This window comes from Danio aesculapii, chromosome 23 (assembly GCF_903798145.1).
Source record: "Danio aesculapii chromosome 23, fDanAes4.1, whole genome shotgun sequence".
NCBI classification, from domain to species: Eukaryota; Metazoa; Chordata; class Actinopteri; order Cypriniformes; family Danionidae; genus Danio; species Danio aesculapii.
This window is the reverse complement of record NC_079457.1, coordinates 37270727-37288181: the sequence shown is the minus strand read 5'-3', so window position 1 is coordinate 37288181 and position 17455 is coordinate 37270727. Positions and strand designations below refer to the sequence as shown.

General features: G+C 38.2%; 1 protein-coding gene across 1 annotated transcript in view; it reads left to right on the top strand.

Annotated features, from left to right (window-relative positions):
• myt1b (myelin transcription factor 1b) overlaps positions 1-17134 on the top strand; it is a 63877-nt gene extending 46743 nt beyond the window's left edge. The window contains exons 12-22 of the mRNA XM_056449316.1: positions 4008-4271; positions 4355-4509; positions 4599-4661; positions 4845-4913; positions 5180-5242; positions 5912-5995; positions 6890-7111; positions 8521-8612; positions 8705-8808; positions 9117-9260; positions 12184-17134. Of these exons, the coding sequence (XP_056305291.1) occupies positions 4008-4271; positions 4355-4509; positions 4599-4661; positions 4845-4913; positions 5180-5242; positions 5912-5995; positions 6890-7111; positions 8521-8612; positions 8705-8808; positions 9117-9260; positions 12184-12324 (1401 nt within the window). The 3' untranslated portion in view covers positions 12325-17134. The remainder of the gene's footprint in view (positions 1-4007; positions 4272-4354; positions 4510-4598; positions 4662-4844; positions 4914-5179; positions 5243-5911; positions 5996-6889; positions 7112-8520; positions 8613-8704; positions 8809-9116; positions 9261-12183) is intronic.
• The last annotated feature ends 321 nt before the right edge of the window (positions 17135-17455 follow it).

Here is a 17455-nt window from a genome sequence, read left to right as displayed (position 1 = left end):
TTGCAGTGTTAACAAAGACGAAACGCTAGCCCAGAACTTAAAAGTCATGCAGTGTGAAAACACCTGTGATTCGACTACTTTAAAAATCGTGCAGTCAGAACTCGCCATTAGCAATGTTCATACACTGAAAACAATGATGTCTGCGAAACTGTTGCAATCAACTTATTTGTGTTGAATTTAAACAAACAAATGAAATTTAGAAATGTTCAACTTAGTTTGTTTGTTTAAATGCAGCCCAAATAAATTGTTTACAACCACTTAACTTAAAAAAATTGAGTAAATCCAAGGAATCATCTTTGAATCAATTTTTTCCATGTACAAGACTTCTGTAAAAAGAAAATATATATTTAATAAAAGTTTTTTTTTTTTCTTCCTGTAATTATATGCATTTCATCACATCTTCACCCACTACACCCAAGCAACCACACAGCAACACATTGGCATTGTAAACAGTTGGCAGTGTACAGATCGTTCTGTAGTTATCACTGTTGGGAAGGTTATTTTGGAAATGTAATAAGTAGAGATGCTCCGATCGATCATCCAGAGATCGGTATATCAGCCGATAATCACATCTCATGACTCGATCAGTACTCGCTTATCTGACCGATCTTTTGAACCATTCAAAATAGTTTGTTTACGAGTTTACAAGCAGATGACATATGTCTTTTCAACAATATTGCAAGTTCATTAAAACCTGGCTGGAAATATTTAGGAAAAAATATATTCATTTTTAACTGGAATATTAAATATAACTTATCGCAATATACTCATTGCGATAAACAGTAGTTTACGGACCTATTTCCTTTTAGTAAAGAAGTAATGGATTTATAGGTGTGCATTTTAACTTCTTATGCATCAAATATGCGCTCCAAACTTCTTTGAGACAAATGATGAATTCTTCTTCCATCATTTGCAGTGTTTCCAAATTGCTTTGTTAGTGATGTCTTTTACCAATTTTTTAAATCTGTTTTATCTATTATTTTCTGTAAACCTGCTTCTGACCATTACATGTCCACACTAAATGGTTATAAGAGATATGTCCACTTAAAGGGCACCTATGGTAAAAAATCTACTTTTCAAGCTGTTTGGACAGACATATGTGCATGTATGGTGTATAGACCGTCATATTAGGGTGATATAAACACACCCAGTGCTTTTTTTTTTCAATTTACCAACATAAAAAACGGTGGACCAATTGGAGCTGTTTTCAAATCGACCACTACTTGACGTAGGAGAGCGGTCCCCCCGCCGACCAATATTGATTGACAGGCGCGTCATCATATCCTCAGTTTGTTAATTCACGTCCGCCATTTTCAGCGTGAGTCGAAGCAATATCACTAAAGGAACACCCTAGCTCTATTTTTAGATGCAAGGCTCATTGGGCTCAACACAAGAGCAATATTCTCCACATTATCGCTCTAATCGGAATTATTGGTTGTATCTTTAGGTAGGTTTGCAAACTTGTGTACTTCTCATTGAGTCTACCTTATACTTTAGCTGTTTGCATTTCTCGCGATCCCAGAAGCTCCCTGTGATCTTAACTAGCATGCGTTTTAGAATTCTAAACATAGGTTTCTATCAGGGTACACTCAAGTCGACGGCTGGGCGCCGCGGACCGCTGCAGAAACCTGTTTAGAATTCAAAAATGCGTGGCGCGACGATTCGGGACACTTCATGCTTCTGGTGCGCCACAGAGAGTGTCTGGTGTGCCGTGACACATGACACATGACACTTTTTAACACATTATAATAAAAAAATCTGAATTATGTTTTGAACTGAACCTAAACTGGCACACTCAGAACAACCATAATATTAATATTCAATCATAAAAAAGAGGTAAACTATGTGCCCTTTAAGTAACATACTCAAGGAGGGAAAATGTGCTTTATGCATTATAAAGCTTAAAGCATCAGAATTGGTACTTGGTATCGACCGATCACCATGACAAGGAATTGACACTCGATATCGGCTGCAAAAATTCTGAGCATCCCTAGTAATAAGTTACAAATTGCATGCTATCATAATTTAAATAGTGACATTAATTACATTTTAAATATGACTTTAACTTGAATTATATAAATGTAAAATTATAAAAATGTAAAAATGATTCCTAAATTTCTAAAGTGTTGTCAATTGTTGATCGTTTTCAACCGTTTTAATTGTTTTTAGGATTTAAACAAGGCCAAGTATGTATCGCTGCAGCCCAGAAACCTCTGTGTTGAAGGAACTTAAGGTTAGATGGGGTTTCAGTTAAGGTTAGATTGAATACAGCTGTGGCTAACGAACATGCGCACAGTAATATAGGATCAATTTTGTTATACTTTTCAACAATAATTATTGTTTTTGCATTATTGTAGGGACTAGGTTTAGGTTTGGAGTAGATGTTCATAAAACACAATAGGTTAATGTAAGGGGTAGGTTAAAGGTTGGGGTGTAGATGTTCTTTAAATGAAATAGGATCGACTCTATGTCAGGTATAAGACATTATATACAATTATACAATGCATGTATGTTTACTAGGGGTGTGACACAACGCTTACTCCACAAGACGAGACATGAGATTGGGTTCACGAGAATGAGATGAGATGAGATTTTTACACTATGTTTAAGAGATCTTCAATGATGAAATACATGAATGGAAAATATTTTATTCAACTGAAAAAAAAAATCGCTAATTGAAAAACTATTTAGGTGCTTTTTTAAATTAACTTGTAATTAATGTTATATAACTTCTATTTTAATGAATTCTGTACAGTAAATGACATGTAAACACTGCAAACTATTTTGCTAATAGCCTACATGAATGGAAAATTGTCTATTTATATAGAATTTAAATATTAGCCAAATATTTGCTAATATATGAATGGAAAATTGATTTTTATTTAACTAAAAAAAACATGCAAAACTATTTTAATGAACTTTCTATTTTAATGAACTCTATGCAGAAAAGGGCATACGAGATCTTGTCACATCCCTATTGTTTACATATACATATTAGGGTTGCACAATATATCGTTTTAGCATTGAAATCGCAATGTGCGCATTGGCAATAGTCACATCGCAGGATATGCAATGTTGAGTCTATTATAGTTGACCAGGAGCCACAGAACACATGGGGTTTGTAGAGTCACTGCTAAGTTTAACCAAGAAGTAGTGAAAGTTTGTTCTTCACATGTGTTTTTAGCCTTTGACTACGCATTTCAAGAAAGTTTGGGCACAGAAAATATTATATTTGGTGGTGTAACAAAGATTAATTGTATTTAATTATTTTTATCATTTATGCAAAATCATTAGTTTTGTTTCAAGTCCAAATATCTACATTTCAAACTGAAAAACAAATCATTTTACTTACTCCACTGGCAGATATTTTAGATTGTTTTAAGGAAAAACAAAACAATTCTTGAGCTACAATAATTTGTTGATATCTGTAAAAGAAACTAGACAAAGCAAAGTAGGAAAAGCATTTTTGCATTGTGATTATTCAATTTCTGTACTTGTATACTGTTACCCAGAACAAATGTCAAACAGAGCTATACAAGATCTGATTTTTCCAATATCGCACACCCGTAATACATATATATTATACAATACATGTATAAGACATTAAATGCAATCAAGAAGAATGTTCAACCCACTTGGAACTCAAGTGCCAGCCATTTGGTGTTGACCTACCCAACTCCGCCAGGCCAGGTTAACATTACAGTAACACTCAACACTGAGTACTGTCAGACTTTCCAAATCTTTTATCACTTCAATTAAGATTATATTTATTGCATTTTAAAGCACACCCACCGATGAGTCTGACTATAGCACCTCTTTATAGGTTAAATACAGATTTAGAAGTAGCAGCTACGATACAGTATTTCGAAATCAATTGTTTGCATAGCTATTCCAACCAGCAATAGCTTACCATTTTGGCGAAATGTTAAGTTCTGTAACACATCATTGTGATTATCAGCCCATTTTTTGAATTATAAATGCAACATTTTTTGTTTTTTTCATTGAAGAGTATGGAAATTGAGGTTGATGAGAATGGCACCTTGGATTTAAGCATGAAAAAGCCTATAAAGAGAGAAGTGGGCATGTCATGCACCAGCCCTGAAGTGCGTTCCCCCGATCTGTCTTCATCATCTTCGTCATCATCCACATCTCTTCACCATGGCAACAGCAGCATCTCGCCTCATTCTTTGCACACCTATAAACAAGAGGAATGGGAGGGGCCTTTGGACTACACTAAACCCAATCGGCAGAGAGAGGAGGAGCTAGAAGAGGTAGACCATTTGCCATGTCCTGTTACATTAGGAAATGCAGATGCTGTGCCAACTGATTTAATATACTTTCCATCTTTGAACAGATGGACCACAGTGCTCCGTCTTTTGCCTCCTCTGACCCTGAAGACTGCGACATGATGCAAGATGGCCTGGAGGACAGGAAGTACCCTGGAGAGGTCACAACCCCCAGCTTTAAGGTCAGGTTCCAGCCCAAGGACAACAAGAAAGACCTCCTAATGTAAGTTCGGATGCATTTCTGTGCACGTATTGATATTCAGCAAAATGCAATGGTTTCACTCAGTCAGGCTTTTGTTTTGTCCTATGCAGGTGTCCCACCCCGGGCTGTGACGGCAGCGGACATATTACCGGAAACTATGCATCCCATCGCAGGTACATTGTGTTCATGGGTCAGAGGGGAAGCATGAAATAAAACAAGACATCGCATAGATGCTATCTTGCTCTTGCTTAACTCTCGCCTGCTCTTTGCTTGTTACACTTCTGGGGATGTTCTGGGATCTTTCGCTTTATCTTCTGCTTTCTCTTTCCCCCCTTGTTTCTTCTCAACATTTTTAGCCTGTCTGGGTGTCCTCTTGCTGATAAGAGTCTTCGGTCCCTCATGGCAGCACACACAGCTGAACTCAAGTATGTCTGCTCTATTTCTGCTCCTGTTCTTTATTCTTGTTCACTTGGGTCTGCCTTGCTAAACGCTGCCTGTACTCTATTCTTTGGATGTTCTCTACCATTTTCTTTAAAAAGAAAATGTTCAGCATTTCCTTAATGCCTTCCATGTATGATATTGCTTGGTCAAGCAAATATATACTATGGGTCAAAAGTTTAGGGTTATTTTTTAAAGGCATCGTATCGGTATTATAACCCATAACATTTAACATTTGACTACACTTTCCTAGATGTCCAACTCCAGGATGTGATGGTTCAGGTCATATCACTGGCAACTACTCGTCTCACAGAAGGTATGGCCCATCGAACCACATCTCCATATCATACATATCAAAAACATACACAGGACAGAGAAGTTTAGTGATAGCTGTATATTAGACACACACATGTATCTCACACTTCATTTATTAACCGTCCCCATTACTGAACAATATTTTAGATAGGAAACAGACCCCAGATCTTGTGCAGTTTTCTTAATGCACATAATGGCAGCATCTATCTTTATCTAAAAGCTTGCTAAGGTCACAGTTTCCTAACCAGGCATGAGACATCAATCTGAAACGTCTTCCATGTAAGTTAGTGCCAAAAGATATTTCATAGATTCTATTTTTGACATTGCATTGAGTACCTCACTCTCTCATTGGTCCAAAAACTTTTACTGTTGACAGATTTGGGTAAATGGGCCACATTTTGTAATCAATGAAAAATGTGCTAAATTACCCAAGTTCAGCTTGTATTATACATCAAATATGTTCCAATTGGCTATGATTTAGTCACTTTCAGTAAAAATTGTTGAAAACCCATTGCATCGTGCCTGGTTAGGATATGGTGTATGCTTGCATCTTTATTAATAGTTTTTGAGTTTGGTTTCTCCTACATTGCTTTGGGTCAGTTGTGCTGGATCCTTATTGTTCTGCGTTTCTGGCGCCTCTGATCATGAGCTGCATACTCTCTATTTTCAGTTTGTCTGGGTGTCCACGGGCCAAGAAAGGTGGAATAAAAACAACTCCAATCAAGGACGACAAGGAGGACTCCGAGCTCTTAAAGTTCGTAATGCATAGAAAGCCAAAGGCTTTTCCCCCTTTTCCTTTACGCTAAGAAAACTCACATTTTAGGCGGGAATATTGTAGGGGAATAATCAAATGTTGGGTAATAGTTTTGTCCAACCACACTCATTTAACAACAGTGTAAAGCAGTTTAGAATTCCCCTCTTCATTCAGGTGAAAGTGATTTAATCAAGCATTGTGATAAGAACCACTTGTGATCTCAGATACTGCTTGTGTTCTACTTTGTTAAATATCACCTTGGCAACTATCCAAATAACTAGCTCATACATGAGATTATGAGTCAGTGCATTAAGAACCACATGGCCATTTACTGCTAGTACTGCTAGTCAAATTTCTTTGGGGAAAGGCCTTGTGTGTTTATCCTATTGTACAACTTCTAAAAGCAAGAAAACAAAAACGCCGTGTTACACTGCTGAGGATATAAAAACTGTGAACAATATATTACAGCACAGATGGCTCATGGGGTATTAAAATATTGTGCATGTTTTCTTAGTAAGTCATCTGCAGTGCAATGTGTGGGTTTTTGTCTTCTTGTTTTCTGTGACTGCCAAGCGCAGGAGCTTTTTATCCACATAATTCCACTCCAGTCAATGAGCAGCCGGCATATGGCGGCACTCAAGCTCCCCAATGTGTAAAAATCTCCCTTTTCAGCTTATTTCAATGTTGTAATATTCACAGTCACTGTTGGGCAAAGTATGTAGCTAAATATGGTCCTCATTACAAAACTGAATAGAGACTTGAGTGAGACAGAGTAAACAGATGGGAACTGAAGTAAAAAAAAAAAACAAGGTGATATTTCTAATGGGATAAATGCTCTTATGAAGTCTAACCAAACTCATCGGTTTTACTATCATCTCTTACTTTGCCTCACAGATGCCCAGTGCCAGGTTGTGACAGCCTGGGCCACATCAGTGGAAAGTATGCTACTCACCGCAGTGCATATGGATGCCCGCTGGCTGCCAGGCGGCAGAAGGAAGGTTTGTTGAATGGCTCTCCATTCTCTTGGAAGGCGTTTAAGACAGAAGGCCCCACCTGTCCCACACCGGGATGTGATGGATCGGGACATGCCAACGGCAGCTTCCTCACCCATCGCAGGTACTTTAAAAGAGGAAATGTAGGTTTGTTTGCTGCATGAATTTTGAAAATAGTGGCACAAGTTTGAGGTGGAAAACCTGTTTGCAAACAGTGATTTTTTTTTTAATTCATGCATTCGCGCTAATTTTTTGTAGAGGGCATCAGTAGTGTAGCAATGCAGCATGGTGAAGTACTGAGCTCAATTTCAAATATACTATTGAATGCAACAAATTCCTGTGTTCCTAGTTCAACAAACTGACAATTTTTGGCCACACTTGTCGCTTGCACGAAACTGATGCATCCAACACAGGCTCATTCTAAAAAACGTAGCCCTATATACATTTCTGGCGAATTATGTAGCCAGAAGTACGTATGGCTGCATATCACCTTTAAAAACAAATGCTATGGGGCGGTATGTCACCGTTCCTTTTCATAATTAGCAGCTGACCGCTTTCATCCGTGTGGATCGCTTTTCAGCTGTTACTAGTTTGTCCCGTTAGCTTGCCACATACGTCGGTGGACTTGAGATGCAGAGAGGAGCTGACCACGATGATGGGGTTCGAGTTTGGCGAATAATGGTTCCAGAAAGTGGGTAAGACAAAAACAGAAGCCAAAAAACAAAATAAACAAGTAAATACCAAGGTGAGAATGTGGTAAAATCTGAAAATGTGATAAAAATCATACAGGGGCTTTTCTTTTTCTGGATTGCTATTTAAATCTGTCGGTTGGGTTTAGGAAAGTGGGTGGGAGGGTGGGTGAGTCGATCGGTCAGTCAGTCAGACAGTCAATGTTTCAGTCAGTCAGTCGACAGTGGCCTCTGGTGGATTTACATGAAAACAGCAGGCGAGAATGGCACTCCTGAGAGAAATTTGCGATCTCAAAAAGAGCATACAGCGACCTCTGGTGGATTTGCTAAAACAAAAACTGCAAAGAAACATACTCCTGGAATGTATTTGGCGCTCTCCAGAAATGTATAGCGGTACATTATTAGAATGAGCCAGGGTTGGATGCATTTATACATTTTGCAGGTTACATTTTAAAAAATTGATTTGGCCAAAAATTTAATTGCCATCATTGTGCATCAATTGCCTCTTGTGTTATTCCAGTCATTTTAGATTACCTTCCAAACACAAATTAGGATATTTGTATCAACATGAAGCACATCACATATGATAAACATGAAAAATGTATGATAAAGCTTGAAAAATAAAAAGTAAACACTGAAACTTAAACATTGGTTACCATGTGATCATACCTCTTCACAAGACTTGTTTAGGAGGGCTATGCTCTCAATAGCAAAGATATGACATAATTTACGTCTAGGTTTAATGTTATTTGCCAAGTCCGAGTCATTATGGGACTGCTCATGAAGCAAATGTGCTGTTGAGTTTTGTGATGATTGATGATGAATCGATTGTGTTTGGCCCCAGTCTCTCTGGCTGCCCCAGAGCCTCCCTCAACAAGAAGAAAGCCAAGTTCCCTGGAGAAGAGTATCTCAGCACTAAGTTCAGAGCCAGTGACGGTGAGACAATCGCACACTTTCCCTCCATCATCTTTTCTAATCTCATGATCTGTGAACACTTAAGATGACAACTTTTCTCTTTCTCTTTGCAGTGTTAGACAATGATGAAGATATCAAGCAACTCAACAAAGAAATAAATGAGCTCAATGAATCCAACAATGAGATGGAGGCTGATATGGTGAATCTTCAAACACAGGTTAGCCACACGTGCCTTCTAAAATTGACGTTTTGTTATAAGAATAAATATATAAAATGTATTTTAAAAAACACAGCCTTGAAAAGTATAAGATCTTGTTACTCCAGTTGTTTTAGACCCTAAATTTTTGCTTAGATGTTCCAAGTGATACCATGGTGCGACAAAATGTCTTTAGTGTATCAGTTCAATTAGCTGACTAGCTATCAAATTTTTATCTACACTGGACAAAAAGATGTTTAGCCAGTTGAAACATGCATTGTCAAAAAAAGTGCCTAGTTAGAATCATCTGTTTTTGGGGCTTTTTTTAGATCACATCCATGGAGAAGAACCTGAAGAACATAGAGCAGGAGAATAAGATGATTGAAGAACAGAATGAGGCATTGTTTATGGAGCTTTCTGGACTCAGTCAAGCTCTGATACGAAGCCTGGCCAACATCCGCCTGCCTCACATGGTGAGTTAAACAGCAGCTCCCATAACTTTACTCAGTACCATTTCTAAGCATAGCCAAACTAGGCAGTCACTAATGAGGACGCTAAAGACCACAGCCTCTAGCATCTGACATGAGAACAGAGAAAGCTAGACAACTTCAAGCTGTTGTGGTCACGCTGTGACACCAGTCAAGTCAATTGTAGACACTACAATTTGTCAAGCAGGTAATGATATTATTGCTAACAAAGCGCCCTCACCGAAAAATACAATTGCATCATCTGTATTAAATAAAAAAAATAATCACTTCCTCTGATGTTAAAGTGAATAAAATACCCTTAAAAGCAGCCTTTGTTCTCATAAAGCAAACACAAAGCAATATCTGTGGGAGGGGGGCCTCAGAACATTTTTTTTAAATTTTCATCTTTGCCCCATCTGAATTTGTTGGTTTAATATTACATGATTATTGAAATAATTAAACATTGTCAATTACAATGTGCTTTTTTCTGTTTTTTTTTTTTTTTTTTTTTTTTGGCAGGGTTGGGGGGCAGGGCTGCACGATTCCAGCTAAAATGAGAATCATAATTTTTTTTCCTAAAATCAAGATCAAAATCTACGATTCTATAGATTTAAAATAAAGGTTAATATGAGTAGGCTTTTATTATTTCTCAAACATACAGTAAAACAACAATAATTAGGCTTATGTGTAGGTCTACAGTTGGTTAAAATGCTTAATTTTGTATAGACTTGGAATGGTGACTTGAACAGAGTTTAAATATGTCTTGTTTGTTAATGCACAGTAAAGTGATGACATCAGAATACAACCATTCACAATTCTAAAGTTGAATATTTATGTTTGATATATATATATGCTTGTCATTTGTCATTGACAACATTATTAGACCATTTTTTCACTGGTAAAATAAAACATTTGTCATTATCAGATTCCCACTTGCATTTTATTCAACATTCTATTGGCCAGAGTAGTTATAGGCTACGTTCACACTGCCAGGCTTAGTGCTCAAATCTGATTTTTTTTTCAGATCTGATTTCTTTTTGCATGGCTGTTCACAGTGAAGTGTGAACAGATCATGGTCCTAAACTGACCCGCATGCGCAAAAGTACAGTTACAGACAGCACAAAATGTCTAATTATGCACATGTGATACTGTATGAAGTAAGTACGTTGTCAGATCATGCTTATATGATTATTGCCCTTTTCACAGACAACCGTGGTGTATTTCATCCAGTGTAAAGGATTCTTCTGCTACTACTAATATGTATTTCAGCATTTGAAATCTAAAACTAGTCACTTGTGATCGAAAACACTGATCATTTGTGATTTATGACAACCACGGTTCGCGTTTATTTGACCACCGATGTAGTGAACTCATCAAGGGTTAATGAGCAGCCGCAGACTGAACTGTGAAGGCGGAATTGCTTCATCTCTGTTTGCAGAGTTATTTCATTTTACTTCGTTATAAACAGCAGACACGTACAGAAGGGGGTTTGGGTGCTCGAGCACCTGTCCTTTTTTTTCTCGGAGAAAAAGTTCTCCCTCGTTTGCACACGGATCCCCTATCCGCAACACGCACGAGGCTCTTCACCTTTGTGATCAACCCGTGCCTCAATTGTTAACAAGCACCAGTTTAGCCTCCAAAATCTTTTTCAAAATGAACAACCAACTTTCTGTGGTAAAGTAATTGCCATGTGTGCTATTCTACTATGATGCTGAGGAGTAGAGGATGTTTGCAGCACAGAATGATGACGCATGTCGCTCGAAGATTATGTAAAAGTCACATGAAATCCGACATAACCGTTCACACTGCAGTCGCATTGCAAAACATCAGATCTGTGTCTGATTTAAGACTACATATGAAAGTCAGATTCAGGCCACATTTGGCTGCAGTGTGAACGTAGCCATAGTGACCCAGTGAACATTTAATTTTATGCACAGCACTTTGTGTTTACTATGAAAGAAAAAACATATCAAGTGCTTGTCATAATCATAACTCTAAAATGGGATATGATCATTTAAATGATGTACGTGCTTTCTGTTTCAGTTTCACTGCCGAGTGCGCTCATGTCATGGCTGTCGTCACTTTGAGAAAAAAAACATATATGCAAATCATACTTCTCACGCGACTCCCAAACAATCGCTCAGTGCAACAAACTGAACATTATTTACAACTTGTTATCCACAGCTTATACAGGTTCTGTTCACTAAAGCAGACATCATTGGCAGGCACACGTGCCCTCTCGATAGTAAATAAACAGTGCGTCAGCTCATGACTGATTTTGCGGCCGCTAAAACATCATTGCATTAAGACAGTAATTACATTTTTGGGTGAATTATACCTTATAAATACAGTATGTGACACTTTTTTTAAGGCCATTTGGAGGTGTCCTTGTTGCTGAGCAGCATATATAATACAATGTGAAGACTTGTGCAACCGTCTTTACGCTTCTCTCCTGAACTTGAAAATATATTTTTAGAAAAGGTTAATTAAGATACCTGCCAACACTCCCGTTTTTCCCGGGAGTCTTCCGTATTTCAGACCCATCTCCCGCCACCCTCCTGTTTTGTTATTTCTCCCGGAAAGCTCCCGTAATTTCACCACCCCGGTCCTCAGCTTTTTGTTACAGTCTGTATTACCCGCGGTTGGTATAGTACTTTGGTATAGTATCTGATCGCAGCTGCCACCTAAAACCCTGTACATAGTATAGTTACTTACACCACAGTACAGTTACTAACCCGGTTCTCAACAGTGTTATTTAGACACTAAATGTAGACAGAGGGTCCAATCAAGATCGTAATCTTTTTCCGATTAATTGTGCAGCCCTACCTCAGAGATACAGAGATACTTACCTTGGCAGGGGGTGGAGGGTGATGGGGTCCTAAAAAGTCTAGCAACAACTCTTACTTAACTTTTATTTGCATTGCAGCAGGAGCCAATCACAGAGCAGAATTTCGAGAGCTACGTGAGCACCCTGACTGACATGTACACCAATAAGGACTGCTACCAGAATCCAGAGAACAAGGCCCTTCTGGAGACCATCAACAAGGCGGTGAAAGGCATCAAGGTCTGACTAAGCCAAAAGACAAGGATGAGGAACAGAAGTGTGGAAGAGAAATAGAAACATGAAGCCGTGGGAAGAGATACAAAAGACACACAATAAGGGCATTCAGGTTTTTTTTGAACAACAATCGAAACCTTCATCCCAGGGAGCATTCTGTGAGTTCAAAAAGAGGTATATAATATATATTACTATAAGGACCAAAATCCACAAAAGCTGCTGGATTGAAAGGTCAGGATGGAACCAAATCCTTAATTTACAAAGAAGAGGAGAGTCGCAAACCTAGTTTTCTTTACAGTTTCTGTTGGTTTTATATTCAAATGGTGAAATGTTTTGGAAGAAGAAGAAGCTTGGAGTGGAACTTCCAGAAGATGTGCAGCCCTGGCTTTAGGTGAAAGAGAGTGAGGACGCTCCGAAACAACACGTGATGCTCCAAATACAAGTGATCCCTACGTGAGCCCTGGAAGAACAGACATATGCAGTATTTTCTCATCTCTCCCCGAAGAAAATGAAAGAGTTTTTGAGTCGTGGGGAAAGAGAGGATGTTGTACTAGCATACAAAGTGAGCGAAATGCGTGTGCAACTTTATCAGTGCCATGCGGTTGACTCTGTAAATTTCACCTGTTGAAACACTAGTTTATCTGTTGGTTGGTTTTCTTTTAGAGCTTCACACAGGAGCATTAGCTCACTCTCCCTCATTTGTAGTAGTTACACTGTAGGTATATTTACCCAGCATAGTCATATCTATTACATATGAACAATGAGTTGCACTTCATTTCAGTCCATTCAACATCAGACAAGATGTTGGTTTGTCACTGATCTATTAATTATAGGAAAATGTCCAGACGCTACTGTAATTTATTTATATTTTGCTATAATTTAATCTTAACTGTATTATTTATTTGAATTCAGCTATTTGAAGATTTAAAACCCTTTTTTGTTTATTCAAATGTCACAAGAAACTTGCCACATCGATATTTGGAAAGAGTGAAAACAAAGTATACCACTAATTTTTATAAATTCTTTTCTTTTAAAGATAGAGTTTTTAAACATTTTTAAGTGCAAATATTTTTAACCAACAATGTTTTGATAATTTTGTACATTTTCGTTCTCTTTCTCTCTACCTGTACTCTGTCTCTAGCAGTTTCGTTGAATTTATTTATTGGTTTTGAATTTCAAACACAGCTGAAGGAGAAATATCATCTCTATTTATTATTTATTTAATATTTATGACAAAATTATGAACTGTGATACGGTTGTAATGTATATTTATTTTGTAACGTCTCTGTGTGTTTGTGAAGTCTTAGTAGTCTTGAAGAAGAACCTTTGGAGATATAAAAATAAAGACAAAAAAACATGTTTTGGACTACAGAATAAAATATTATCGAGGGTTTTCCTTATACCAGCATTACTTCCAATAGGAATGTAAAGAGAAAAGAAAGCAATTCCAGTACTGTGGAAACCTACAGCTTTGACTCTTGCCCCGTCTGTCTCGACAGGAAGAAGACGTTCCTCTGGATTTCTTGTGCTTGTTTTTTTTGTTTTTTATACCTCCTCAAGCTCAGTAGTGGCCAAAAACTGTTCCCCTGAACAATCCTAATGAATTGCAAATGGATTATTTTTGCTTTCTTGCTAATCCTATCTTTATTGGACAATGGGAATTGGGCGGGCGGGCGTTATTGCAGCGCGGGCACAGGAGACGAATACCAACCATCCTAACGAAAACTCTTAAACCACAATGTCCTTACTCAACTAGTATCAAACAAGCATACACCCGTGTAGCCTTATACTAGATTTTTATTTCTTCGATGCACAAAGTGCCACTGACCTGTGCTTTCGTTACCAACTCCGCCCATTCAGCAACCACACTACCCTCGGGTCATGTGACCGGGAAATAAGTGGGGATTGTTACAGATGCCTTTATTCCTTTGCCGTAATGGCCATACCTACACAATATATTCATTCTGTATTTAAAAAGAAAAAAGAAGACAAAAAACTATATATAGTATATAAACATACATATATTTTTACAGTGTAATTGTTAACTCTTTTTCTCTAATAATAGCTAAACAGAAACAATATCTTTCCAAAAGCTGTGAGTACTACTATCCATAGAAGAATAAAAAATATAAAAAAGACAGACCCAGTTTACTGTGGTTGCAATGTGTTTTATAATATGTAAACGTACATTTCTAAAGCAAAGATTACGAGGGTGTTTGTAGAGTTTTTTCCTATTTTCTGGTCCAAACTCACTGGGCCTCTGTGTGTATGTCAGCCGCATTAATGGGACAATGGTTAGCAGATTAGTCTTAGGCTGTAATCGTTTAGACACATTGTAGTGTGCTGAAAGTTCTCCTCGGTGGATCTGTCTGTAGTGTTGTACGGTGTTGTGCAGTTCTAGTGGGACACGCCAACCCGATCTCACAGGAAAATGTAACTATTTGCCGAATTAGTGACTAATTTGGACAAGATCATTTGTCGAGGATTTTTTAGAAAAAGTAAACATATCACTGAACAAACTAGACACTAATCCACAAGAACACGAATAGTTATGATATGAGATTGTGTTGGACACGCCACACTGATGATACGTGTGTAAAATGCCAATCATCGCAATGACATCTGTATGACTCATAATAGCGAGTTGTGAAATGAACATTGTGCCTCTATTCAGCCGGTCATTTCGTTAAATAGTACACAGCGGTCATGTTGTTCATTTGCTATTATGGCAGCAATATTGTGATGGACAGAACATTTGTGCACTTTTCAAAAATCTTGAATGCCAACTAATGACCTTTCAACTAAAAGGTTTTTCTTCATGTGCGAGCAAGTGAGTGTGTGTATGGGTGAGTGTTAGCGGAAATTTTTTTTTGGAGATTTTGAAAAAAGAGGTACTATTCATTGCACCAACAGCATTGGGATAAAATATCGCAAATGTCTTTGACTTGTTTGTTGTTGTTTAATGTGAATCTGTATCCTGTCTGAAATGTCGAATGCCCTTTGACTGAAGTTATTCTGACATGTTTTTGCCTTGTCACTGATATGAAAGCCCTTATACGTTCAAAATATCAGCTCTGTTTGCTGTTGGCTACAAGCCCTTCGTTAAAACTGGGGAAAAAAACAACGATGTGAAATGTGTCTGAGCGTTTGCACCTGAGATTGTCATTGGCGTGCCCTCACACACAGAGAAATGAAGGAGACGCTAGTTGCATAAATCTTTGTCCATTTCCACAGAATGTCAGATCCTCTGCCGGCCACATTCCCCTCGTTCTGTGTAACCTTTCCGCAGGAAAGATGTGTGCGTTGCATTTCAATACCACAGCATTTGGTTTTGCTTTAAGAGGACCTTGTCTATCTGTAACGGCAGAATTTTCATTAGAGTTCTTCCTTCTATTAAATTGTGTAGAGGGAACACTCACTACAGATGTCATATTGTCTTATTACGATGGGAGAAACATTTCTATCTGCTTATTACTACTGACATGAGATAGCCTAAAGCATGTGTGAATTATTCTTCCTCGGTGCATGCTTCTTAAACGCCTGCTGTCGGTGATGATGAGCAGCTATGAATGTTGCGCGGTGAAGTTGAGGAGTGAATCTGCCTAATAATGTAGCATGTTCTCTGAAGCAGTGTAGCATCTGCAAATGCAAGTTAGTATATGTACCCCTCCCCCCACCCGTGGAACCAAATAAGTGTTTGTACCTGTAGGGTAACCGACTGATTTAGCACCTTGTACTTGAGAGTCCGGCCTTTCCGAGGTGTGTGCCAACTGTAGGTCAACTAAAATGGGTTCCTATGTCATTCCATGAGAAACGATAACAGCTAAAAAGTCGCCACTGTTTGTCCCATTAAGCTGATAAAACCAAAACGGCCCTCATTCTGTAGGTACTGTAGCTTACAGCTCTGTGGTTTTCTCATGTGTGCCTTTTCTCGCTTCTGTTCGCTGCAGGAAAGGGTGTGTTTACATTTAAGGACTGGGTTCAAATCCCACTCAGGACGCCAACTTTTTTCTCCTTTCTGTCTTTCCTTCCTTGTTCTTTGGGGAGGAGAGCTCATAGAAATTCAGCAAAGTGGTGAACACCAAGAACAGATTGAATTCGATATTCAGCGAATCGTTTCGAAATGAAATAAATCACTAATGTAACACTATTCTTCCCAAAACTGTGATTCTGATTCAGGTATGAAATTGTGTGGTGGGTCATTTCATCCAGTCTGAAATAATCATGGGATGTATCACAGATGAAGCGTTTATGCACAGGGCATTATTCTGACAACAATGGGATTCTGTACATTTGTAATAAAGGACAGTGTTGTTGTATTAAAGAATATTTCCAAGTAAATAACAAACAAAAAACAAAAAGAAAAATCTTGTATTTTAACCCACGGCCAAGGCTTGTCCTCTTGCGTCCTTTTTACAGAGATCAGCTATTTTTACTGGTGATTTTGTAGCCACTAAATGTTTCTCCTTTAGAAAACGACAAAAAAAAAAGTTGTACTTCCAAAAAAATAACAACAATAATAAGCACTTCCACAGTGATAGATACATATTTTAGTCACTTTTGTAGCACTGGTAGTTTCCTTGCTGAGGTTTTTATTTCTGTAGAGCAGGACAAGCTATGGCTGTGCGTGATTCGAGGTAACTTTGGAAATGAAGTGTGTAGTTGGTTTTGGACTGTGACCGTGTTTGTGTATCCTTGTACCTGTGCTCATTGGTATCAGTGTTAAAAGAGAACAATAATGTCTGTTTTGTGGAGGTATCGTTCATTTCAGTGTTATATATGGAAAACATAAATAAAGTCAATAATGTGATCTTTCTGAGTATACACTTTCTACATGTGTGTTTGTTTTTTTGCTTGTTAAAGTTACATGTTCGCGTACATTTCGTTCATTATATGATTCAGTCTGGCATCGCGGTGGTGCAGTGTGTAGCACGATCGCTTCACAGCAAGAAGGTCGCTGGTTCGAGCCCCAGCTGGGTTAGTTGGCATTTCTGTGTGGAGTTTGCATGTTCTCCCCGCGTTCTCGTGGGTTTCCTGCGAGTGCTCCGGTTTCCCCCGCAAGTCCAAAGACATGCGTTACAGGTGAATCGGGTAAGCTAAAATTGTCCGTAGTGTATGTGTGTGAATTAGAGTGTATGGGTGT